The sequence below is a fragment of the Catharus ustulatus genome, chromosome 4 (assembly GCF_009819885.2).
Source record: "Catharus ustulatus isolate bCatUst1 chromosome 4, bCatUst1.pri.v2, whole genome shotgun sequence".
Lineage (NCBI taxonomy): Eukaryota > Metazoa > Chordata > Aves > Passeriformes > Turdidae > Catharus > Catharus ustulatus.
Window position 1 is genome coordinate 59226275 of NC_046224.1, and position 25617 is coordinate 59251891.

At 47.8% G+C, this 25617-nt stretch overlaps 3 protein-coding genes across 4 annotated transcripts in view; 1 reads left to right on the forward strand and 2 right to left on the reverse strand.

Moving 5' to 3' along the window:
- CREB3L2 (cAMP responsive element binding protein 3 like 2) overlaps positions 1-1180 on the reverse strand; it is a 74972-nt gene extending 73792 nt beyond the window's left edge. For both annotated transcript variants that reach the window (XM_033058076.2, XM_033058075.2), the window contains exon 1: positions 1020-1180. In XM_033058076.2, coding sequence (XP_032913967.1) covers positions 1020-1127 — 108 coding nt within the window. In that variant the 5' untranslated portion in view covers positions 1128-1180. The remainder of the gene's footprint in view (positions 1-1019) is intronic.
- LOC116995608 (poly(U)-specific endoribonuclease-like) lies at positions 1126-16473 on the forward strand. Its single transcript, XM_033058462.2, is given in 9 exon segments — positions 1126-1735; positions 11032-11111; positions 12497-12608; positions 14876-14997; positions 15091-15111; positions 15113-15204; positions 15612-15670; positions 15673-15764; positions 16183-16473. Coding segments are annotated over 9 exon segments (1434 nt in total). The 3' UTR covers positions 16429-16473.
- A 2161-nt stretch (positions 16474-18634) lies between these two features.
- On the reverse strand, positions 18635-22736 carry LOC116994926 (lactosylceramide 4-alpha-galactosyltransferase-like). Its single transcript, XM_033056911.1, has 2 exons — positions 22606-22736; positions 18635-20764 (listed from the first exon to the last, which is right to left on the reverse strand). The coding sequence occupies exon 2, from the start codon at positions 20759-20761 to the stop codon at positions 19628-19630; it is 1134 nt and encodes a 377-aa protein (XP_032912802.1). The 5' UTR covers positions 20762-20764; positions 22606-22736; the 3' UTR covers positions 18635-19627.
- Between the last annotated feature and the right edge of the window lie 2881 nt (positions 22737-25617).

Below are 25617 nucleotides of genomic sequence, written 5' to 3' on the forward strand. Positions count from 1 at the left end.
ACAAAATAAGATTTTCCTTGTTTGCCTTACAAGACTAACGCCAAGATCGGCACAGAGGCAGTGGCTGTGGGATCATGAAGCGCTGGGTGCCTCACTCCGGGGCTGTATTTGCACATCACCCTCTTGAGTGCAAGGAAGCAACGCGGAGCACGCGGCAGCCGCTGCCAAGCCATCCCTCGGGCACTGCCACATCCCAGCGACCACGTTCCTCTGGCTCTGCATCCAAGCACGTGCTCGACGACCACACTGAGCGTGGCTGCCCCGAGCCTCGCATCAGCAGCGGGCTGGAGGAGTGCTCTGTGCTGCTGCCCCAAGGCGCTCCGGCACACTGCCACTCGGGATTTACACCTACGGGGGCTTACAGAGGTGTATCGCTGTGCTTGCGACAAGCCTCCGGAGTAACAGCGAACCAGAGACAAGATGACACATTTCCTCGGAACTGTCCGAACTATGCGTTTTGCGCAAGCCAAAATACGGGGATCCCAGCCAAAAAATAAACAACAAAAACATCGAAACTTGTGTCACTTCCTTTCTGCGCCTGGGGAGCGGGACGGAGCAGGGACAGTCTCGTCTTGAAGAAGACGACGCTGCCGGCGACTCCCGAAGGGCCGGCGGGCGGAGCGGCAGCGCCGAGGGCGCACAGGGAGCCCCGGCCGGGCGGGGGAAGCGGCGACGGACGGAGCGGGAGCTGCGGCACTCCGGTTACCGGAAGCCGCCGCCAGGCTCGGAGGAGGGGGAGTCGAGACCCGCCGGCACCCAGGCTTGCCCGACGACACCTCGACCCTGGAGCGAGCAGCGCCGGAGGGCTGGCAGTCACGGCAAGGGGCGCGGGGAGCACCTGTTGGCCAAACCCGCCCGGTGCCAACCCTGGTGCCCACCGGGACACCCCCGCCCACGGGCAGCCCGAGGAACCCCGCCACGGCCCCCGAAACGCGGCCGCCCACGGCGGCGTCCCAGCCATTCCGCCCCAGGCCCGCCGGCGCCGCTAGGAGCCGCCGCCCGCCCCCGCCTCTCCTCACCGTGCGGCTCAGCAGCGTGTCGGGGTCTGCGGGCTCGCACAGCTCGCTCAGCTTGCGGTCCCAGTGCAGCAGCGGCGGCTGCTCCGCGCCGCTCTCGCACACCTCCATGCCGGCCGCAGGCACCGGCGCGTCTGTCTGTCCGTCCGCCGCCCCGCTGCCGGCCCCTGCCCCCGCCACTGCCCCGGGCCGCGGAGCCGCGCGCTCGCCCCCGCCCCGGCGCGTTCCCACAGCCGGCGGCAGCGCGTGGGCGTCACACGGGCGGGTCACCCCCGCCGGCCGCGCGCCGCGCCCCCGCCCCGCCCGGCCACGCCCCTGCCGCCCCGCCCGCCAATCGCGGGCGAGCAGTTCCCGGCGCGGGCCAATGAGCGCGCGGGCCCCGAGCGGCCGCGCGCCCGCGGACGGGGGCGTGGTGCGCGCGACCAACGGCGCGGCGGAGCGGCGGGCGCGGCAGCCAATGGCGCAGCGACAAGACTGCGGCCGGCGCGCGCCGCCCCGCCCCGGCCCGACCTCAGGGAGGGACCCATGGCGGCCCCGGCACCGCGGCCGGGATGGCGGGCTCGGACAGCGGGTCCGGGGACAGCACGGCCCAGGGTGCCTGTTCGGTGACGACAGGTCAGAACGCACTCTGGGAAAACAGAACCTCACAGCTCTGGGCGGCCGCACCGAGGACGCTGGTGCTTGCCGTAGATCGGCCCCGGAGCGCTCATCAGCCGGCGGTAAAAATAATCCCAGGCAACGGGAAATTACGGTATTTTAAGACTTGTGTTCCTGCCAAGCCGGGGCAACACTGACGTTCCATTGTTCTTTGAAAGTGAAAAGTTGCCAAGTATTTAGGATTCAAAAAGCTGGGCATTCCTCAGTGGTTGTCTGCAGCTCCCGGAGCTCAGGCACGGCCGGGTGCTGTGGGGTCAGCCCAACACTGATTGACGTTTCCAGGCTGGAAATGTGTGCACGAACCAGAACCGGACTTCTGGCGTGTCTCTCGCTCCTAGACCTCCCTCTAGACATCACCTGTCGTGGCAGCTACTTCCATCCACTCACAGAGCCAGCGCACCCAGCCCAGCCCTATGCGGAAAACAAAGCCAGAAGGATTACCCAGCACCTAACAGGCACAACAGCAACAACAAAATATAGGACAACTTATGATGATTTCACCAAGTCTGTTCCTTTAAAATTTACTAAACTGCTGGAGTTTGATTAGGAAAAAAAAAAGTGTAACAGAAGTTACACGATCAAAGATCTCCTGCAAAGATTAGTTATTTAAAGTTAGTTGTTGTGAAAGAAGCCAGTCTGATATTTGCCTTCAGCAGCACAGAAAACATCTAAAGCCAAACCTAAAGCCAAATTACCAGTGCCTGAATTGCTACCTTCTACTTTGGCAAGCCCAACCAGAGTACAAACTTGTGTCCTGGCACTGCCACGCACTGTTATCAAAGCAATTCCACTGTGCCAGTCCAGAGATGCAGATTGTGAAATTTGTAAAGGTCAGTTCCTTATTCAGGAGCCTCCGTGTTTTCATTGGATGTGTTCTTCCTTTTAAAGCTTTTGTGGCCTTGTGATAATCTCTTTGACAAAAGGCTCTGCATCACCCTGCTGGCTGAGATTAGCATCTTCTAAAATCACTGCTCTGACTAGATAATTGCTTGGGGATGGGGCACTAAATGAATGCTTTGAGAAGTCTAAAGGAAGACCCATGTTTGCCTTATAAACCAACAAAGTGAAAGTCACCTTAGAAGAAGGTGCTTCTGACTGGGTGAGTGCAGCTTCCTTTGCTGAGCAAGGGGCTCCCAAGGAATGGTATTTGACTAGGAGTGCTGGGCTGAACTTGCTCACCCTAACATGTTTCTCAGGCAGAAATATTTATTTAAGGAAGAAACTGCACAGGCACATACTTCTGTCATCCCCCCTTGGGTAAAGCACTCATACAAAATTAAACACCCTGGTTAAACAGCACACTGCTTTTCCCAGTGGTTTCCCCTCTTCCTGCACCATAAAAAGTTGTGTCCCTCTCCCCTCTGCACTTCCCCAGGAGCTCTCTCTTCATCATTGGTACTGAGGCACAGTTTCTGCTGTGGGACACAGAGCTGCTGAGAATTCATAAGTATGCTGGAAGACTTCGTTTGCCAGAGAAATATTTTGACACACAAAACTATCCATTTCTGAGGCATAAATATAAATATAAAAAATATAAAAAATATAAATAATATAAATAATATAAATAATATAAATATAAATATAAATATAAATATAAATATAAATATAAATATAAATATAAATATAAATATAAATATAAATATAAATATAAAGTAATGGGGCATGCTGCCCAGTCACTAACATAATATTAAAATTAGTGTTCAAGGCCACATGCAAATTTTGAGCTTCAACATCTCTGAAACAATTACCCAAGACTTTGAAGGAAATATGACCAATTTGCATGGTGGCAGCCAAGCATAGAGACCTGATGTGTTTGTGCTGCAGCACCGGTTCTTCTTGGGAAAGGAAATCTGAAATAGCAAAGTTCTGCTGGAGACTGGGAGCACATACAGGGCACCAAGGAGGAAGAGACAGAAGTAGAGGAAACTAATCCTTTCCAGAGAATATTAATTATTCAGTGTGCTGATACAAGACATGGGACAGCAGTCTAATGTGTCACATGTTGCTGCCCACAGACTGACACTACACCAGAAATCAGGCACTGGGGAAAACACCTTAAAACCAACAAGAACATGATACAGACACAGCTATCCTAAGTTTATCCCATACTCCCTGGAGATTTAAATGGTGGATTTCAATAGTTACCAGCCTGCTGAAAATCAGGGCTGTTTCTCCACACTTCATTACTTTTCTCTTAGGGCAGCTATAATAGTATTTTTAAGTTCCAACTCATGAAATTCTGAGGGCATTTTTGATTTCTTCTTTTGTGTAAGACCCTTTCCTCACCCCACTGTTCTGAAGCGGGTTTGAACTCACTCTGCAGCACAGGGGGTGAGTGCAAAAATTGACCAAAAATCTACAAGAAGATAAAAGGGTGAGGAATTATTGTCTCCACATACAGAGAAGAGAGCTCAGCCTTTGTTTGCTGAGAATTCTGTTCCCTTTCTGCAAGGAGCAGAAAGCCCACACAGAAAACACACATAGAAAACCTACAGAGAAAACCAAACCAGCTAAGAAAGAGGAGGCTGCTAAGGCAGAACTCCAAACAAACACCACTTACTTAAAATATCAAAGAACAAAGCAAGCAACAATACAAAGCCTGGCAAAGGAAAGGTGCTCTCTTTCTCCTTACAGATCCGGGTTACAGAAGCCACAACTCCTGCAACCACATCATTACTCAGTTCTCGATCAGGTCAGCTGCACAAAGGTCCATTAAATATTTACAGGTGACATTTTTCTGACTTGTGACAGCCAGGATCAAGATAACCATCCATTTTCTACAGCCGCTCTGTTCAAATCAGTTTGAGAAGCCAACTAGCAAGGAAAGAACAAACAGCAACAGAGCCCACATGATGAAAAGTGCCAGGTTTCTGACCAGCTACCAATAAAAATCTTACCCCTTGAAAGCAACAGAAAACAGCCACGGCTAGAGATTGTTTCAACAAATTCATACCTCTTGAGGAGCGTAGGACACAAATTTCAGGTCTAAGAATATACAGAATAAACCACAAGTCAGTTTCTAATCACAGTAGTTAGTGGAGATTTTTCTGAAATGGCCAGATACGGTAATAAGCTGAATTTTCACATGGAACTAAGCAACAAGCAGAAGGAGGAAATCTCACACACACTGACACACGTTGCCCACAAGAGAAACCCCGTGAAACTTACTTCTTTGTGTGTTGTGCAAAGACTTTACTTGCACTACCCAGTATCTGGCAATGCACTAACAAAGCAAATTTCTTGTGTAAATGAGATTTAAATGACACCGCTGTGCTGAGAAGCTCACCACTGCCAAGATAAGCAGACTCCAAGTCAATTTGTACATTCAGACATGCTCAACTACTTGGCAAAAAGGCTTCCACCACAGAAATTTCAGAGTTAAAAATAGAAGGTGAGCTTCAGAATAGTAAAGTTTTCTTCCCACAATCCTGGCATTTTATTCCTTTTCTGACACATGAAAAAAGTGGGATAGCCAGCCCCAAAGAGAGCCTGTTACTAAACCCACATAATTGGTACACTGACAGAAATACAGTCTCCCTTTACCAGAACCTTCTTTGCTGTTGTACCCAGGGGCTTCTCTAAGCTCTGATTCAGCTTTCCTGCCTTTGCAATTCCTGCCCCTCTGCAAGGGTTTCTCCAGGCAAGCAGACAAGCACTGCTGGTCTTGAACTGAAGTGTGACCTTCCCTGTATTTGGGAACACAGACACAGTGCCCCCAACCCCACAGAGGTTAACAAGAGAGCTATTTTGGTGAAGTGGGACTTGAATCCTTTGGCTGAAGCATATTCTCCTACTTCTTCATGCCTCATAATTTCTGTGGACAGAGCAATTTCTACAGATTAATGAGAATTCAAATTGAAATTCTTTCAACTTCTCTTCCTTCTTTGCTGTGTGTCACAGGCACAATGTCATGGTGTCTTCCTCAAACTGGCCACAAAAGCAAGCAGAGTGTTTCCTACACCTCACAATAATAACTGACTGCCATGGAGCTTGCAGACCAGAATAGCTCTGCCTCAAAGCTGTTCAGAAGGGCTCCAAATACTTGGTGAACATGCTGACATTTTCAAAAGAAGTCACCTATATTTATCTTTTCCAATTATCTCCATAAATACATAAAATAAATTCCTTGTTAAGCTCAAACACTTCTAAATAACCTGGTTGATGCAGGTTTGCCTTATCAGGTTCACAAAAGATGCTAACACAGACAAGAAAAAGCAGAATGCCATTTTCCAGGGGACACTGTAGGAAAACACTAATTTCCTAGTTATAAACAAGGAATCACTGTACTTCACTCACATGATACCATTCCCATTCAATTTCCAAGTACCTATCCATAAAAAAAAAAACCAACCTGATGCTGCAGGAATGCTGATATCACACAGGATTTTCTCATAACTGAAATTACTTAGTTACAGATTAATTTTGCCCCAGAGCAGCAGAGCAGACGTAAGAGATGAACACACAACAAGCTTTTGCCACTGGTTATTTTTGCTGTAACTAAGGCAATGCAGAATCATTTGGAAAGACCTATCCTACCGCCAAGCTGTGCTGAACATTCAACAAACTCCTTCCAGTGTGTGCTGAAAGTCAGTGTGTGTTGTCTTTGTAGCAGGTCAATCTTTGAAAGTGTACTAGCTACTTTAAATAGAACTGCAAGGGCAGAGTTCTTGAGCAAATATTTTTCCTTGCTGGCACCATTTTCTAATACCTTGTGTTAGCTCTGCTGTCTCCAACATCCGTAGGAGTCATTCAGAGAGTTCTGTCAGTTCTGGCCACTTCAGGGTGGTGGTAAAGGGAAGCCTTGCTGCTACTTCTGCTCTGAGTCTGGAGTGGAAAGGCAGGTCCAGGCTCCAAAACAGACACTGCCATGAGCTCCACCACCACGCCAGAGTGCAAACGAGGTGAGCACTGAATGAACATAGGCTCAGCACATTCGCTCAAGGCCTCCTAGCAGAAAGCTCAAGACAAACCCCATCTTTTGGCAAATAGAAAAAATTGGTGTGGACCCAGCACAAATTGTATTTGGATCAGTACTGTGCAAGAGCACCATCACAATTCTCAAAGCAGTACAACAGGCTCAGATTAAACAACTAGTGAAAGGAATTAAAATCAGGACTTTCTATTTAAAAATACAATCATCTGTGGATAACAACCCATTGAAGTAGCCAAGCCTTTGCAATACATCCAACACCCCAGTATGCCAGTGAGAGGGGCTCAGGTACTTGTTAGATCTTTGACATCAGCCAGGAATAGCTGCTGAATTGAAAGAATTGAAGTTTTTGTTAGTACAGGCAATACTCACAGAGCATTAAAAAAACCCAAAATACTGTATGGAAAAGAGCTGCAAAGGCTATTAATGTGTTCTGCACTGAGCTCAGAGAGAGGTGAGATACAAAATCCCACCAGTCTGGAGGCAGGAAGTTGTCACCTCTAACATTTTTCTTTCCCTGTTCACATCATGTTGTATTACAGTGGGAATTTCACCTTCTCTTCTTTGTGTATTAAACACCTCCTTCGTGAATTAAACGCCTTTTAGTTGAGCAACTTCTTACCAATAATACAATAATTCTCACTCTGACAACAAAACGGTGAAACAAGCACCACTCCCACACTAAGAATCCTGAACCTGGAATGTTTTTCACTGGGCTCCCCCACGGCACAGCCAAGACAGTCGCTCCTCCAGCTCCTCCTGATGGCAAACGTTGGGCACAGCACCCTAACGAGGGACTGGATGGGAATGCTGATGTCATCCTACGCCAAATACCACAACAAACAAGACCTAAGCAGGGTTTGGTGAAAGACAATACCTAGGATCAGCAGAGGGGCAGATGCAAATTCACAGGAGGCCTCCTCTGGGTCTGTGACACAAATCTCCAGCTGAGCACTAGTCAAGGCCAATGGTTCTGTTTTAAACTTACTGTCCAACTTGCTTAGTGAAGGAAAAAACGGGGAATGATAGTTATAGAACAGAGAAGGGGTGTCAACAGTGAGAGGGGATCAGGCTGGCAGTCCCTGCAGACAGGAGAGAGATTAAGGCAGCCAAGGACAGAAGGTTTGAAAATGGCTGAAGATGCAAAGAGTGACTTCCATTTATATATTCATCAGCTCAAGAACTGACACAGCTGCCTGGGGTACCTTTCCTTTTAAGAAGGGGAAAAAAAAGGAATCCAAAAGATCGTAACAGAGAGAAAGCACATGGGAAAACAGAACACACAGATGCACCCTCTAGGTAACGAACATTTTATTTATTTCTTTAAAAAATAATTATGAAGCACTGAAAAACCAAAGGAATGAAATGGCCTGAATGCAAGCACTAAGGACATCCCACCTTGTCTGTCATCGAGCCATCACTCAGAAAAATCACATTATCTGAAAAGAAATGAAAGAAAATCTTGAGCATTGTTTTGCCTTGTTGCAAGCCTTCACACCACGAATCCCAGGTATTTGTGTTAAAATAAGTTGCTAAGATGTGGATTTTGGAACAGAATAATAGTTCCTAAAACAAAACAGTGTCCAATACAGGGTTTTTCCTCTACGTCCCCTGAAAGCAGACAATTCAAGGTGACCCTCTGTGCTATGAAACAAGTGTGCTGAAGCTGGTGCTGCCCTGGGGTGAGCGCAGCCCTTTCTGCGCCCCCACCCTGGGGAGGGCTGCCCCCTGGTGGGCACAAGCCGGTACTGCAGCCTCCCGCCCCCCACGCAGTGCTGCCTCCTTAAGACACAACCTGGCACAGCGCCTTCTGCCCCGCACACCAACCGAGAAGTGCTTCCCTCGTTGTGGACACAACCCAGTACTGAGGCCGCTCCCCGCCCCAAGTAGTGCTGCCCTTTCATGGACACAGACAGGAACTGCAGCGCCCTCTCCCCCTCTTCCAGCAGTGCTGCCCCCTGGTGGACACAAGCCGGTACTGCGCACACCCCTCGCCTCCTGGGCAGTGCTGTGTCCTTAAGACACAATCTGGAACAGCTCCTCCCACCCACCACACAAACCGAGAAGTGCTTCACCCTTCTGGACACAACCCGGTACTGCATGAGCCCCCCCCACATAGTTCTGCCCACTGATGGACACAAAATGGTGTGCCCGCATGTGCCCCAGTTTGCTGTAGTGTGCCTGAGTAGGGCCAAGTGTGCCTGTGTGTGGACGAGTGTGCACGATTGTCACTGAGTGTGCCAAGTGTGCCTGATTGTGCCTGAGTGTTCCCGAATGTGTGTGATTGTTGTCGAGTGTGCCCAAGTGTATTTGAGTGTACCCAAGTGTGTAGGAATATGCCCACGTGTGGCCGAGTGTGCCTGTGTGTGGACGAGTTTGCCCAAATTGTCTGAGTGTGCCAAGTGTGCCTGAGTGTGCCTGTGTGTTCTCGTGTGTGCATGAGTGTGGCCCAGCTTACCCGAATGTGTGTGAGTGTTGCCGCGTGTGCCGGAGTGTGCCCGCATGCGTCCGCGTGTGCCCGCGTGTGCCCAAGTGTTCCCGAATGTGTGCAAGTGTTGTCGTGTGTGCCCAATTGTGCGCGAGTGTGCCCGAGAGTTCCTGAGTTTGGTTGAGTGTGCCTGAGTGTGTCTCCGTGTTCCGGACTGTGTCTGTATGTTCCCAAGAGTGCCCGAGTACTCCTGCTGGAGTGTTTCCAGCTGTGCTCTGCAAAGCCTTGAACGGCCTTGAAGTTCTTAAATACCTGCTTGAATTACAAACGGCACAGAGTGACACCGCGAGAGAGAAGCGGGTGTGGGCGTGAAGCTCTCCCGACTCTATTCTTTGCGCGAGGTGTTACCAAGAAGAGTTCCATTTCCATTCAGTCAACCAGAGAAGAAGAACACAGGGCTCTTAGAGCGAATATTCATCACCCAGAGGGGTTTCAGCAGAAGCAAAACTTCAGAGCGCTTCACAGCTGCCAGAGCTGTGCACAGACACGGACGTACTTGACAACACTGGCACACATTCAATAACACTCAGGCACATTCGGACACTCTCAAACATACTCAGACACACCCAGGCAAAATCAGACAAACGCTGGTTTCAGGAGAATTCAGAATTATCAAGCGGTTCTTCTCTGGACTTTGATGCATGTGCTGGACACAGCAGAAGCTTCTAGCAGCTTGTCACAGAAGAAGAAGGCACCTCTGTGGTCCCCCCACTACCAAAAACTAGGCCATGCAAAACCAACACACAGCCCTTCCTAAATCTTGTTCATAGACAAATGGACAGATGTACACAATTATGCTGGGCAAGTCCCCATTAAAAATAAGGGAAGGAGAAGCTTGGGTAGGTATATGCATCAGAGACCAGTGCATGAGGGAATTTTGTTGTATGCAGACATGGCATTTAGAGCCTTACTCACCCTTTGTCACCACTACCTTTAGGCTGGCATAATCAAATGGCAAAGGAAGACATTCTGTGTGTAATCTCGCTTGAAGGATAAAGGGAAGAGTTTGTAAGATTGCTGCTAGAAAAGCATCATAGAGAGAATTTCTTGCTTCCTGTTCTGTTGGCAGCGTTGTTGCATGCTGGTGACAATCTCCTGTGTGCCTCTGCAGCTGCTGTAGTTAATGTTACCTGTCCTGCCCTTGTGCCTTTGCCACAGTCTTTGCTCTTTCTGCTAGAGAACATGGAATTTACCACGGGCAGGAGAATGCAGGGAGTTATCTCCACCCTGGCCAGAACAGAAGGAGAAGAGATAATACTAATCAAAGGTTCAGAGCTGGTCTTGAAGGTTCAGTGTGGAAGAACCAGTTGTTAAAATCATGGCAAGTTGCCCCAAAGAAAGAAATGCCAACAGATTTCTGTACTTTTCTTCTTTTCTGGAGAACATCTCTTTTGGAGAATTCAAATTATCAAATGGCTCTTCTGTGGGCTTTGATGTGTGTGCTGGTTTGTAACTGATTGATTCCACTGTCAGTCATTTAAAGATTAATCCACTTCTTTTTTTCTCTGTTGTCCTGATCCTCTTTTAGTGTGGCCATAATGTATTTGAAACTGGAGCTACCTCTGGGCACTTCATCACAATAACAACCTGTTGTGATTTGACACTGGCAAAACATCAGTCCGTCACCCTCCCCAGCCACAGCTGGACAAAGGAGAGAAAAAAAAATTATCAAAGGGTTCATGAGTTGAGATAGGGACTGGAAGAAAACACACCAAGTGCACAGAATCCTTGGGAATGAAATACCACCATCTTCCTTTTTGTTTCATTGCATGGAAAACCACAAGGAAGACTTATCAACAAGAACTTTGCTGTCTGACAACCTAAGGGAAGGCTCAGGTTTCCTTACAAGTTACCTGCAGACTTGCAGAAATAACAGCACATGCCTTTTTTTAGCACATGTATTTCTTGACAGGAATGGCTTAAATTGTGAAATTGTGAACTTTCTAAGCTTTTCAATGAGATGTGGGATGCAGATGTTCACTGCCTTAGGCCTGGGAAAGATTACACAACTGATGTGCAGGTAAGCATTTGCCAAGTCAGGATTAAGGGCAGTGTGGTGCAGGAAAAAGTGCCTGCAAAAGTGCCTTTTGCTTAAAAAGTTGCCTGTGCTTTGTCATGTGCAGTGAGGAAAGCATTCCTTAGGAAGAACACAGATAGTTCACACTTACCTTGACTTTGGTTAAAAGTGGAGTCTCTCAGGTGTTTGTCTTGGGTCCTGTAATATTTTATCTCTGTCTGTGAGCTGGAGGAGGACCTAGCATGCAACCCTTCCCATTTTGCAGATAACAGCAAACTGTGGTGAAGTTGGTATGCTCAGGACTTCTCTTCCACTGGTCATAGGCAGGCTGGATGAACATGATAAGGAAGGAACATCATGAAATTCAACAAAGACAAAGGAGCAGGATGCCCAGAGGAGTTATGAAATCTCCATCTCTGGAGGTTTTCAAGACCCAGCAAGATGACAGCCTGAAAAACAGAGTCTGAATTCAGTGTTAACCACACTTTGAGCAGCGCTAGAGATGTTTTGCTCCACCCATTTCAGGATATGAATGGCAGCTTGTGTGTGTGGTCTGGGTGACTTGCAGCAAGAAAGAAAGGGAGATAGGTCCCAAATCATTCTTAGGAGAATAAGGGAGGAATTTGAGAAACTCTTGTGTTTCTCTGGGAGAGCAGTGGTCAAGTGTTTCAGCCACAAATTGCAGCAGGCCAGAATAGTCACCATCCAGTTTTGTACTCACACAAGAACTCACTTTATTCTGATGTTACTCAAATACTTTATTCCAATGTTGCTTCATATTATAACAGATAATTTGATATTGCTGATAAACTCAAAACAGTGGTTCCTACCTCAGGCCAAAATGTGGGGAAAACTTCTCCCATAAGGTTTCTTCATGTGTCAGAACAAGGCTCTAGGTACCACTCGCCTGTGTTAAAAAGCTGCTACTCATCTTCTATCTTCTTTCCTTGAGAATGCCCTTTATGAAATAGAAATTTGAAAATTATCAGGGAAGCCTCCTTAAAACTGCAGAGATAGAAGGTACCTAAATCTCCTTTTTATTTATTTGTGGTGGGAGAGAGCCCTTGCCCTACATTTCTTCTATTTGCCATTTGTGATGTATGTAGTATAACAGCATAGCTGGTTGCTGAGCAGAACTGAACTATCACATGGGCAATTACAATCATCTCTGAGTCAACAGAGAAATCTCAGGCTCTTAACAGCTGTCAGAGATTGTATTTATGTTGACAGTTCTGCAATATCTTCTCTTATTTCATAGTAAGACAATTCCTAGCAAAGAATCTTGATAGCTTTATGGGGTTTGGTTTGATTACTACAAAGGCAGGCACTGTCTCCTCTAGGGTTGGATATCTTACTCCTTACATTGTTTTCCTCTGGTGTTTTCCTAGGGAAAAGCAGGTCCAGCACAGCAAGGTGACACTGCTGTCCAAGGCAATGCAGCCAGACATCTGTTTCACAATGTAAATGAAGAACGCCTGAGGAGCATAAAAACTTTTGCAAGTGAGACCTGTTCTTTTGTTAATCATGGATGTGATATCAAAAATCTGTGCTGTTTTTGATGTGATTGCCTTAAATATAACATTGCATATAATTTGCATGGTGGTGAGGATCATCAGGCTGTAGGTCATTTGAAGGGAGTTTCCATAACAGTTGCTTGGAGATTACCTGTACCTGAGCCTCAGGAGGAACATTCTTTTGTGTCTCAGGCAAAATCTGAATTCTCTGACTCTTCTACTACTAAGTTAAAGGGATGGGACACTTACCACAAGCTTGAGAAGTGGCCCAAAGGAATCTCAGAGAGTTTGACAAGACCAGGTGTTGGTGGTGCACCTGGGTCAGAACAGCCCCTGGGATCAATCCAGCTGGGGATGAGCAGAGGGAGCAGCCCTGGCAGAAGGACTTGGGGGTGCTGTGGGTGAGAGCTGGCCCTGCCCCAAGCCAGAGCCCCCCTGTGCTGGGCTGCACCCAGAGCCCCAGGGCAGCAGGGGAGGGGGGATTCTGCCCCTCTGCCCCACTCTGCTGAGACCCCCCTGCAGGGCTGCACCCAGCCCTGGGCCAGCACAGCAAGGACAGGGAGCTGCTGGAGCCAGAGCAGGGACACCAAGGGATCAGAGGGATGGAGCAGCTCTGCTGGGAGCAAAGGCTGAGGGAATTGGGATTGTGCAGCCTGGAGAGGAGAAGGCTTTGGGGTGACCTCATTGTGGCCTTGCACTGCCTGCAGGGAGCCACAGGAAAGATGGAGAGAGACTCTTGACAAGGGCCTGGAGTGACAGGACAAGGGGGAATAGCTTCACTCTGACAGAGTGGGGGCTAAGAATAGAATTTTCAAATAAATGTTTTCCTGTGAGAGCAACTGAGTTTCTTGGTGTGAAAGACAAGTGTCTCTTAAGAAAGGCAGGAGCCTTTCTTGAAATGGACAATGTAAACCTCCTCCCTCCAAATTATTATAATTTTGAAACTAAGGAGCTCTCAGGTAAAGGTATGGTAATAGGAATACCAGTTTTTTACTAGGAAAAATTAAAATAGAAATACAATTTAAAAAAAAAACCAACAAACCCAAAACACTGACAGAGTCAGAATACAACCTGACACCCCATCAGTCAGGGTGTTGGTAGCAGTCTGATTAAATGGTGGCTGCATCCTCCTGGAGTGAGAGATGTGGTTCAGTTGAAGCAGTGGCCCTGTAGAAGGGTACAGTTTTCCTCTAAAGGTCCAGTGATTATGTAGAAGTGCTTGATTGTCCTCTGGAATCCAGTGGAAAAAGGCTGCCTTGGTGTTCCAAATCTCAGTTTTTATCTAGGTTGGAAATACTTGGCTCCTCCCCCTGGCTGGAGCATCTCCCAATGGGATGATGTAATTTTATCAGTCACACAGTGGGACTCAATGGCCCATTAACAGAAGATATCTCTCTGGAGGGAGGATGGGCTGTGGAAAAGATAAAGAACACTGCCCCACCTGGTTTCAACAGATGGTGACAGAATACAGACTTTTGGTTATATCCTGCTTTACAAGCCAAGACACTGAGACACAGTGGTGAACAATTTGCCCAGAGAAGCTGTGGTTGCCCCATCACTGGAAATGTTCAAGGTCAAGTTGGATGGGGCACTGAGCAACCTGGGATAGCGGAAGATGTCCCTGACCATCGCAGGGAGTTTGAACTGGTTTAAGGTCTCTTCCAACCCAAACCATTCTGTGATTCTATGCATTGAAAAAGACACCAAATTCATCTTTACTCCTTTACTCACAGCTTCCAAGCCCTTTCAGATAGTACTAGACACACAGCTAGGTCTTGCATTTCTCTTGGGGGCTATCCTTCAGCCATGTCTATGAATGTATGCTTCCTTCCTTAATTTTTCTCAAGCTCAAGACATCTGATCTAGGTTTATGCTCTATTATTCCTCTGCAGAAATAATGCCCACAAAACCTTGTGCCAGCACAGCTCAAGGTTCTAAGCCTGTGTCTCTAATTGTGGTGGTCAGATACGATTTGTTTTGCTAGAAGGTCATTATTACTTCAGCACTTAGCTCCATAAGGAAGCTCAGTAGCTGTTTATCTTGAAAAAGATCTTTAAAAAGTACAGCAGTGATCTGGCCTTGAGACACCTTGAGGCCTACACGTAACAGTATACCTGAGAGAAGAATCTGACATATAAAGGAATGGCTTTCTCTAAGGGCTGTCAAAGCATATTCTATGGTACCTTTTTATGATTGCACTCTAATGCCTGAATCAGGCATATGAGCAGACTGAAAGTTTCTCTTTTTCTGCAGCCTTTATTTCCTTGTTGGACAACTATAAGACAACAACTGGTGTAGCAGAAGTAGTGACTCCGGAAGAAATAGTTGAAAACAATTGTTTCCTTGATGCTATCTTAGCAACAGAAGTCATGAGAGTGAGTAACATAGATAATTTTGTCACTGAAATACTGAATAAAGTTTACTTAAAGAAGTAAACTATATACGTATCTTGGTTTTCTATCCTTCAGCTAGCTCATGACTATCTGCTGAAAAAAAAACCTAGCAAAGCCAAACCTTGCTGATTTCAAACATCAGCTTTATGACATCTGGTTCCAGCTCTATGCCTGGAAAGAAGGAGACAGGTATGTTTGATGGGTGGGTACGGGCACTGATAATCTCTGCTCTAGTCTGATTTAGGTAATGTAAGCCCAAGTGCCATCTGCTACACATAGAATTGGAAGACAGCTTCAGAATGTCTTCAGACTGACAGAGTGGGTTTAGATTGGATACGAGGAAGAAATTGTTCCCTGTGAGGGTGCTGAGGCCCTGGCACAGGTTTCCCAGAGAAGCTGCGGCTGCCCCATACCTGGAAGTGTCCAAGGCCAGATTGGATGGGGGTTCTGAGCAACCTGGGATAGTGGGAGGTGTCCCTGCCCATGGCAGGGGGTCAGAATGAGATGGGCTTTAACATCCCTTCCAACCCAAACCATTCTATGGCTCTATGACACATACAAAAGATCTGTATATTCTTTTTTCTTCTTCATTACAGACATGATTCTTGTGGTTTTGAACATGTCTTTTTTGGAGAAACAAGGCATGGTAAAGAGATTTAGCTTTGCACAACTGGGTGCAATTTTACCTTCAGAAAAAATGCAACCAGATTGATTACAAGGGATACGTGGCTTGGAAGAACAAAACCAGGGTAAGAACAAGCCTTTGGGGGATTTTGCAAATAAGACAAATGGATCCAGAGATTTGCAACAAAGAAGTATAATGATGCAATCATAGGCTCAGTGTTTCGAACAGTAATAAGTATATACAGTACCTAATTGTATATAAGAAGAATGAATAATAACATGTCTTGCAGCTTCTTTTTTTTGCAAAAGCTATTTTAAATAGTGCTGGTGTTTACAGAATTGCAACACTGCTGAGGTTTAGTTGGGATAAATGGTCATGTATGATCCAGCAGTCAGGGAAAAGATTGTGCTCCAGCTATTGCACCAAAGCACACCAAGGATGAACTCAACTTTTGAAGCTCTCAAAAATCTGCAATTGGAAATTCTATCTGTCCAGTCACAGCTGTGTTGGACATTATTCTGTTGTTTCATTTATGCTTTCAGCCTGACAAAGATGATCAAGTTTTGAGCATCCAGTTCAGCTGGAAGGGCTCAGTCAAGCCAACTGGAAGCACTTTTATTGGTGTCAGCCTGGAGTTCAAATTTGCCCTTTACACAGTCATTTTCCTGCTGTCTGAAGAAAGAGTCACACATGAAACAGTGAAGATAGATGAGTATGAGCTACAGGAGGTTGCCTGGCACCACATTGGAACAGCATACCTAGTACTGCTCAGCAGCACTGAAGACTAGTGGAGTGAGCAGGAAACTTTTCTTTTTAAATTGGGGGAAAGGAGGAGTGGTGAAGAGAGGAGAAATGGATGGGAGGTAGACAGGACCAGACAGCAAGGTTAATATGTTGTTTTATACAACTCATTCCAAGTAAAAATTAATGACTCCATCTCTTTTGGTCTGTAATGGAATATTTAATCAGAAGCGTGCTGTATGAAACATACTCCTGCTCACATGAAATTTACATCTAAATTACATCAGTCTTCCCTTGTGCATGGTAGCACTGTACTTTTCAGCAAATAATGGCATTTAGGAAAAGGTTGTATTAAAATTGATATACATATTTCTCTTATTTTTCAGTCACCACATATCTAAAAGAGCAATAACCACACATTGCTTACACTTTACCTTCCAGACAGAAGCTCTGATTTGGCACAGGCAGAACTCCAGGATGTTTTAGTCTCCTCATTTCATAAGAGGTTAATTTCAAATGCATTATTACAACACAATGACCTGGACACACAGGGAACACATTTAGATAGGGAGATGGCCATCAGATCCACAGCAAGCCTTAAAATATTTTCTGTTTCTTAACACAATTTTCACAGACTCCCTATATATTCCTGAAAACCTGGATGGTAACTTCAAGGTACAAGTACTAAGAAGGCCGACTCAGAAAGATGCCCTCCTTTGTTTGTTACTTGTCAAACAGAGAGGATCTTGTGATCCTCTTGAGTGGACATTGGTGGCTGTCTTGGCCACAGTGACCGTGAAGCCATTGAGTTTAAAATCTCTGGGGACAGGAGGAAAAGTGCCAACAAAACTTCAGCCCTGGACATGGGAAGAGCAGGCTTCAGGCTGCTCAGGGAATCAGTAAGTAAAGTCCCCTGGGAAAATGCTTTTGAAGGTCCTGGGGTCCATCAGTGCTGGTCACTTTTTAAGCACCAGCTCCTGACTGCACAGGCAATTCCTAAAAATCAGAAACCAAGCAGATGAGGCAGAAGGCCACCTTGGCTGAACAGGAATCTTCTTTTGGAGATAAGGTAAAAAGGGAAGGTGTATAAGGAAGCAAGGTCAGGTGACGTGAAAGGAATACAGAGATGCTGCTCACCACTGTAGGGGATGAATTTGTGTGGCCAAACTCCACTGCAATTGAAGCCACCAGAAATGCAGGGGACAATAAAAATAGGGTTTTAAAAATGCATTATGGCAAAAGGCAGTGCTGAAATTACATCAGCCCATTACAGCATGAGGATGGTAGAGGTGTTTAATGCTTTCTTTGCTTTTGTCTTCAACACTGATGATGGACTAAGGAGGTCCCAGCACTCTGAGCTAGAGGACTGTAACTATGAGAATGATAAACTCTGAGTTAACCCTGAAAGTGTGAAGGATCTGCTGCTCCAGCTGGATCCCTATAAATCTATGGGATGTGATGGGACTAATCTGAGAATACATAAAGAGCTGGCTAATATCATCATGAAGCATCTCTTGATAATTTTTGAACAGTCTTGGGAATCTGGAGAGGTCCCAGTTTTCAAAAGAGGCAAGAAGGACAACCCTGGAAGCAATAGGCCTATCAGACTCATGCCTAGTAAAATTATGGAGATGATGATTATTCTGGGAGGTATTGAAAAACACCTGAAGGACAACAGAGTCGTTGGCCACAGCCAGCACATCTTCATGAGAGGAAAGCCCTGCTTATCAAAACTAATTTCCTTTTATGCTAAGGTAACCCACCCAGCTGATCAAAAAACATCAGTAGATGAAATCCTTTTGGATTTCAGTAAAGCTTTGGATATCATCTATCTCAGTGTGCAGTCCACAGCTGGACAAACACATCATGTGATAGGTGAGCAACTTGCTCACTGGTCTAGCACAAAGAATGGTGGCAAGTGGGGTGACAGCAGACAGGCAGTCTGTCACTTGTGGGGTTCCACAGGCACCATCCTAGGCCCCATTCTCTTATAAATCCTCATAAAAAGCTTGAATGCAGGACAGGAAGGGATACTACATAAGCTCATAGATGACACAAAACTGTGAGCAGCTGTTGACTCCCTCAAGGGTGAAGAGGCCCTGCAGAGGGCCCTGGATGATGGATGAAGGGCAGGGCTGGGCAATCACCGACTGTGTGAAGTTTATCAAAGACAAGGCTGATTCTGCCCCTGGGATGGGGTAGCCCTGGATGTACAGACAGACTGGGGAATGAGAGGCTGGAGAGCAGCTGCAGGAAGGGACCAGGCTGTGCCAGCTGGACATGAGCCAGCAGTGCCCTGGAGCCAGGAGGGACATCCCTGTCCTGGGGCACCAGGCCCAGCATGGCCGGTCAGACCAGGGAGGGATTGTCCCACTCTGCGCTGGGCTGGGGCGGCCTCACCTGGAATATCGTGGGGGGTTTTATGTGCCAGAGTATAAGAACTAAAGCTGTCAGAGAGTGTCCAAAGGAGAGACATGGAGATGGTGAAGGGCCTGGAGGTGAGGCCACACAAGGAACAGCTGCTGTCACTTGGTCTGTTCAGCTGGAGAAGAGCAGACTGAGGTCACAGCTCACAGCAGTTCTGCAGCTTCCTCACAAGGGGAAGAGGGGCAGGCTCTGATCTCTGCTCTGTGTAACCAGTGACAAGATACAGGGAAGGGCTGGAGCTATGTCAGGGGAGGGTTAGGAGGGATATCAGGAAAAGATTCTTCCCCCAGAGGGTGGCAGGGCACTGAACATGCTCCCCAGGGAAGGGTCACAGCACCAAGGACGAAGTTCTCATGCACAGGCATGATTGTTGAAGTGCCCTGCTCCCCAGCAGGGCCAGGGGTTGGACGCGTGGTATTTGTGGGTCCCCTCAACAGAATATTCTCTAAAAATTTCAAATGCCATAGAGAGCAAGCCAGGGGTCCATACAGCTGTTGAAACCTCACAAGGGGCTACTCAGCCTGGGATTCACAGGAGGAGCCATTGGAGAACACCAAGAGACTTCATCAGCTGAGAGATGCTGATGAACATGTTCACCCTTACCCTGAACCTGAAGAACAGCAAGAGAGGCTGAACTCAGGTTCTGCTGTAAATTTGAAACACAAAGGATTGGAGGCAGATACCAGGGATATTAGGCACAAAACCAGAGCTGTCACACAGAACACCTGCTCTGGGGTCTAGAAACCAGCTTTGGGGAAGGTCAAAGGCACTCGATTTCCTTCAGTCTGGGGAACATCCCTGCAGCCAAGGGCCCACAGGTCACACTGCACGCCTTGACAACTGTTCAGAGTCCTGTTTCATCTTTGCATAGGTGGCAGGGCAGAATTGGGAATAGAGCTGAGCCAGCAGAGCCTGGGAGGGGATCTCTAACTTGGTCCCATGACTCAGCTTGTTCCATATGTGCACAGCATAGGTGTTCTTAAGGAGTTTGTGAAACTCTGAGGCATTCACTGCCTCAAACAACTTCTTCCAGTCCTGCCAGGGAACAGGATAAACAGCTTCTGGGGGAAGAGCATTCACGCCTTGGCAGCTCATGCTCCTGATAGTCCGGATGGAGCACCACTTCTTGAAGACACGACTTAGGAGCTCTGGGCCTTGGTGTCCCCAGATCCAGCCATTGTAGTCCTCCACAAAGTCCTGTATGCAAAGCTCCATGAACTTGTGTTTGGGCTTAAAGGACAGAAAGGCCCCATTCAGTACATCATGATCCTGAATCCCGAGGGCATTGGTGAGGTTCTGTAAGTTCTTAAGCACAATGAAATCTGTGTCCAGGTAGATGCCACCAAATTTCCACATGAGGACAATCCTGCAGGCGTCAGAGAGGACAGGGAAAAAATGAGGCTCCAGGTGACGCTGAGGCTGCAAGTACCACTGGGCCAGTGGTGTCCCAGAAAAGAGCTCTGTCAAGTCCAGGGGTCGGATTTCCACGTTGGGGAAGCAGCTCAGCAAGGAGAAAGCCCAGTGCTTGGGTAAAGAGGTATTTTTTTTGTCCAACCCTCTCATGAGCACCACAACTCTTGATGCAGGATGTGTCCTGGCTGCTGACTCCACAGAGCATGAGAACAGGTAACTTGGGGCAGTTTGCTGTGAGGTCTCCACAAAAAACACATTTCCTGCAGAAGGAGAGGGTCCACCAACAGTGCTGAGGGGAGAAGGCACATAGTGAGCACAGCTGCTCTCAGCAGACAAGCCATGGGTGGGGAATCTGTTCTCTGAGTCTTCCCAGATGCCCCAGTACAACTTGTGGTAGGTGAAGGATATGAACACAAAGATGAGGAAAAACACGGCCCAGAGCTTGTGGCTCAGCACCACCCTGGTCAGCTTTAGGAGGAAGCTGGGCATCCTGAACATTCTCTCTCCATCCAGAGCCTGCTCTCCCGAGACAGCCATCATGATCTGTAGGAAAGAGAAAAAACCTGATAGACAAGGCAGCAGAGTATGAGCCTTCCTCACAGTGTGTCTCACCTTCACAGCAGTGCACAACAAACTCTGGACCACCATTAGAAATCTCATCTGTCACCCTCTAGAACTTCAGGTCACTGTCAACACGAGACATAAGACACGTATGCAAAGGCCCTGGCAGGAGGAAATAGGAATGTTCTTTATGACCATTCCTGGAGCCCTGTGTGGAGCTGTTGCCTGATGGCTGTTGTGAGAGCAGTTGTTTTCTCCTGGTACACATGTCCTTCCCCCAAATCAAACACAAGCCTCAGTCTTACAGGTTGTTGACGTGGCAGTTTCTGCCTTTCTAAACTGGCCCCTCCAGAGAGCCTGGTCCATTGTTCATGGCACCATACCCTGGCAGGATAGATGGAGGGTGGGAAAGGAATAGATACAGGGCAGCTCTGGAGGCAGATGCAGACAATAAGGTCAAGAACTGCCTTTGTAAACTGAGTTCCAAGGCTGCTTCCCTACCCTGCACAGGCCATGCTGGCTCTGACCTGCTCAGATCTCCCAGTGGATCCTGCTGGTGGACAGGTAAACCTTCCACTCTCCTGCCCTAACTCCCTTCTCTTCTTCTGGCAAAAGGAAGGGATGGAGTGGAAGAGCAGCAATAAACAGATAAGTCAGTCTAGCTCCAGCCTCAGCATTAGCATCAGCACTGCTGCCCTTGCCTCTCCTTAAAGTCAAGGGCAACAAAAGCAGCACCTCTGAGCCTACCACTGGGCCCCGAAAGTCAATGGGCAAGAGCACATGAAGAAGGAGTAAAGAAGACTGGGGCTTTTAGGACCAGAGGAAAGCTTCTCAAGTTGTGCCACGGGAGGTCAGAGTGGATGTTACTCAGAGTTTTACTCCCTGGAAGAGTTATGAGGCATTGGCACAGGCTGCCCAAGAAAGCAGTGGTGCCTCTGTCCCTGGAGGTATTTAAGAGATGTGTGAGTGTGGCACTTAGGGACTTGGTTTAGGGGCACACTTAGAGTGGGCTTTGGGATTGGACTCAAGCATCTCAAAGGTCTCTTCCATGCTAAAGCATTCAATCATTTATCTTGCCTCCATGAGCTCCATCTCCAAAGCCCCATGCTCCAGGACAGAAAGGTTCAGAAAACAGGAAGAGTTTTAATCCAGTAGCTGTAACCAAAGAGGCACAGAACACAGAGGACCCAGCTGGCACAGCCCCGTTTGTCATTGCGCCTTGATCACTGTGCCTGGGTCATGTTATGGAGCCAAAAATGACCTGTCAGCTGCACTGAGAGACATCCAAATGTCAGAGCATGAAGCCACCACCCTGCACCAAGCACTGGGAGATAGAGGGGAGGCAGCCGATAGACAAAAGATCAGCTCTGGATCCCCGGAAGGTTTTCTCCTCCCACACAGAAACACCGGAGCATGCTGCCAGTGCTAAAGGCCGCAAAACCAGCTCACCCTGCCTTTTACAGACCTTTTACATTCCCCACCCTCCACACCACAGCTGGGTTAACCCTGTAAATAATTTTTTGCTTTGTGAGCACAAGAAGAGAAAGCGGTTTGAGGGGAAGTTCCTGTGCGGTAGAGGGGCAGGAAAACTCTAGGCTAACCACAAGCAAGGTTCAAGGTCATCAGTGCATTTTGAGCAAAAGACAGAACTTTACTACCATCACATCTCTATAAAGTTAGTAACGCATTTCTACTTTTGGAGCGGATAAGGCAATGCCTTAGACGCTGCATTAGCCAGTGCAATTCTATTATGAAACAAACACAGGAAGCCTGGCTCTATCTGTTCCTCTGAAAACGCCAAAGAAACTGCAAACACTACTCACCTGTCCCTGCTTTCAAGACACCACAGAATTCCCTGCTCAGCTGGCAAAGAGTTTGAAGAGGTTGCCGTCTGTTGAGAGCGCCTACAACTCTATGTACTGGCACTTCCTCCTTCTAAAAAGAAATGACAAGAGAAACAGTCTGGATACGCAGGCAAACACAAGAAGGAAATGACGTTAGTCCTCTATCTAGTAAGCAGCTCATAGAAAGGATGTACATAGTGTTGCAAAGAACCCACCTAGTTATAAAACAATTGTAAAAAAATGAAGACATTCAGACCTCATTGTCAGTACACTTTAAGTTTTAGTCAGAGCCAGGAAAACTTCTGGTTTTCTTTTTCTCCTCCTTTGCTAAGAATTCCCAGTGCTCACGCTGCTTTGGGAACCACTCTAATAATAACAGTAATTTCACGACTATAAAGGGCACCCTTTTGACTAAAACTCTCGCCCAAACCTGGAAGTGCGCCTTACAGTCCGGTGCACCTTATACATGGGCAAAAGTTTGGATATTTGCCAACCCGAAAGTGTGAGCCACGAGCCACCGGGGGAGCCGGCAGGGCCGCGGCTGCCGGGGGCCCGCGGTGCCCCTCCTGCCGAGTACAGGCGGGGGCATACCCTGGCCCCAGGGAAGCGGGGCCAAGCAGTGGCAGGCATAGCCCAGCCCTGCCGGGTACAGGCGGGCCCAGGGGCCCATGGCTGACAGGTTGAGGCGGGGCCTCGACCAGCAACCTCGCAGGGTGAGCTGGGGGCGGATCCTCGCTGCAAAAAAAAGTGCGCCTTATAATCCGGTGAGCCTTATATGATCTACAAAGTTGCGAAATTTGACGACTCTCAGGGGCTGCACCTTATAGCCCGGTGCGCCTTATGGTCGTGAAATTACTGTAATCTGACCATACCACGGAGCTGCCTCCTCCTATCCTGTCCGAAGATTGCCTGATCTGCCTCACAATCATCGTCAGAGACCCTGAGATGCTGGGACCCCTACCACTCACTTTGGACAGGAGCTGCCGGTCTGACCAAGGTGGATGCTTGCCAATGGCCTTTGTACAGGTGTACTTGCCAGTGCTGCTTCCATAGTACATTGCTCTCAAACAGAGAACTGGTTGTAGTGTTCTGTCTTGCACCCGATTTTCAAAACCACTGGTTCCTGAACACAACAGTCCATAAATCTCCCCACCTTTTGGCCAGCAGCCACTCGTCTTGGAAAATGACTATAAAATTGTCACTCTCCAAAGAGACTTTGAGACTTCTTTCTCCCCACGGATGGAAGACGTCGATGGATGATCCGAGGACGTCCAATCTGTTGGCAGCTATTCCCCCTATTCCCTCTCTCGCTCTACTTCCTCACCTTTATCTCTCTCCCTCTTCCCCTTATTCTCTCTCTCTCTACTTCATCACCTTTATCGCTCTCTCCCTCTCACCACTACACCAAAACTGAGTTGTTGACCCCCAATAAACTGCTTTGCTGCGTGTTGCTGAACAAAACCTTAGTCTCTTGCTGTTGTCTTTTGCACCCTGTGGTCGAACAAACCATCACAACCCCCGCTCAGGTTGCACGGACCATGACACACCCCGAGCCCTAAGTACAGAATGGTCCCTTGGAAACACACTCTCTTAACCAAATACCTCACACATTCATCAGAGAATGCTCCCTCAAATGCCAGGGATCTCATTGAAGGACTTTGCCACATTAAGGTGTCCCTCACTCTATGACAGTTCCCCCTTGACCCCATGATCAAGGGTGGCTGACCCTCCCTTGCATGAGACATGCAAGCATGTTCATAAAACCCCTCCCCTGTACAGGTAACAGTTCAGCCACTAAATTTTGGGTTGACTGCCGTTCCTCCTCAGCTGCCTGAAACAAATATTGCTCTATAGCATCCCATATCCCTTTCCCCTCCCCAAATCCTCCCATGCACAGCAGCATCATGGATGAACTCATGACAACTCTTGTCCCAGCACAGGGACTCCACAACCACTCTGGGCTGCCTCATCCAGTGTTTCACCACCATTCCTTTCATTCTAGCTTGCCACAGTTCAATTTGCACCCATTGTGTCTCCTGCCATCTCTGCATTGAAGAGAGTCTCACTTGTGTCTTCACCCACCCACCTTCAGGTGTTTGTACAGCCTGACCATAAAGACCAGCCTGCTCTAGTCCAAGAAAAGGCAGCAGAGCTCTCCCAGCCTCTGCTCATGCACCTTCTCACCTTAGTGGCCCTTTGCCGGACTTGCTCCAGTACGGACACACCTCCTTCATCCTGGGATTCCAGAACCAGCCCTCCAGGTGTGTCTCACCTGTGCTGAGTGGAGGGCAAGGATTTCCATTAGGGGTATATGGATGACCCCACATCATCCACTGTTGACATCTTCAGTGACATCTTCAACTTACCAGGTGTCTGGAATCCCATCCAGCAGACACCCCAGGAGCAGGTAGAAGAGAATGTCCTGAGACAGCTAGTAGATGAGCCCACCAGGGGAGGTGTCCCAGGGGCTCTGCTCTTTCCAAACAGAGGAGCAGTAGTGGGAGATGAGATTGCCTGAGGCATCTTGGGTACAGTGACCACGACAGGATTTCAGTTCTCAGGGAAGGGAGGGAGGGAGGAAGGAAGGGGGTCAGCAAAACCACTACCTTAGACTTGTGGAGGACAGGCTTTAGTCTGCTCAGACCACTGGTTGAGAAAATCCCTTGGAAGGCATCCTGAGGGGCCAAGAGCCCAGGAAAGCTGAACATTCCTCAGGAAAGGGGTCATACAGGCAGAGTAGGAACCCATTCCAATGTGCTGTAAGCTGGTTCAGGGAAAGCTGGCCTGGATGAACAGCAAGCTTCCACTGGGACTCAGGGAAGAACAAAGAGTTTAGTAGCTCTGGAAGAATGGTCAGGCAACTCAGGAAGACTACAAGGATATCACAATGTTAATCAGAGAAAACTAGAAAGGTAGAAGTCTAGCTAGAAGTCAATCTGGCCAACAGCATAAATATTTAGAAAAAATGCTTTTTCAAATGCATTAATAACA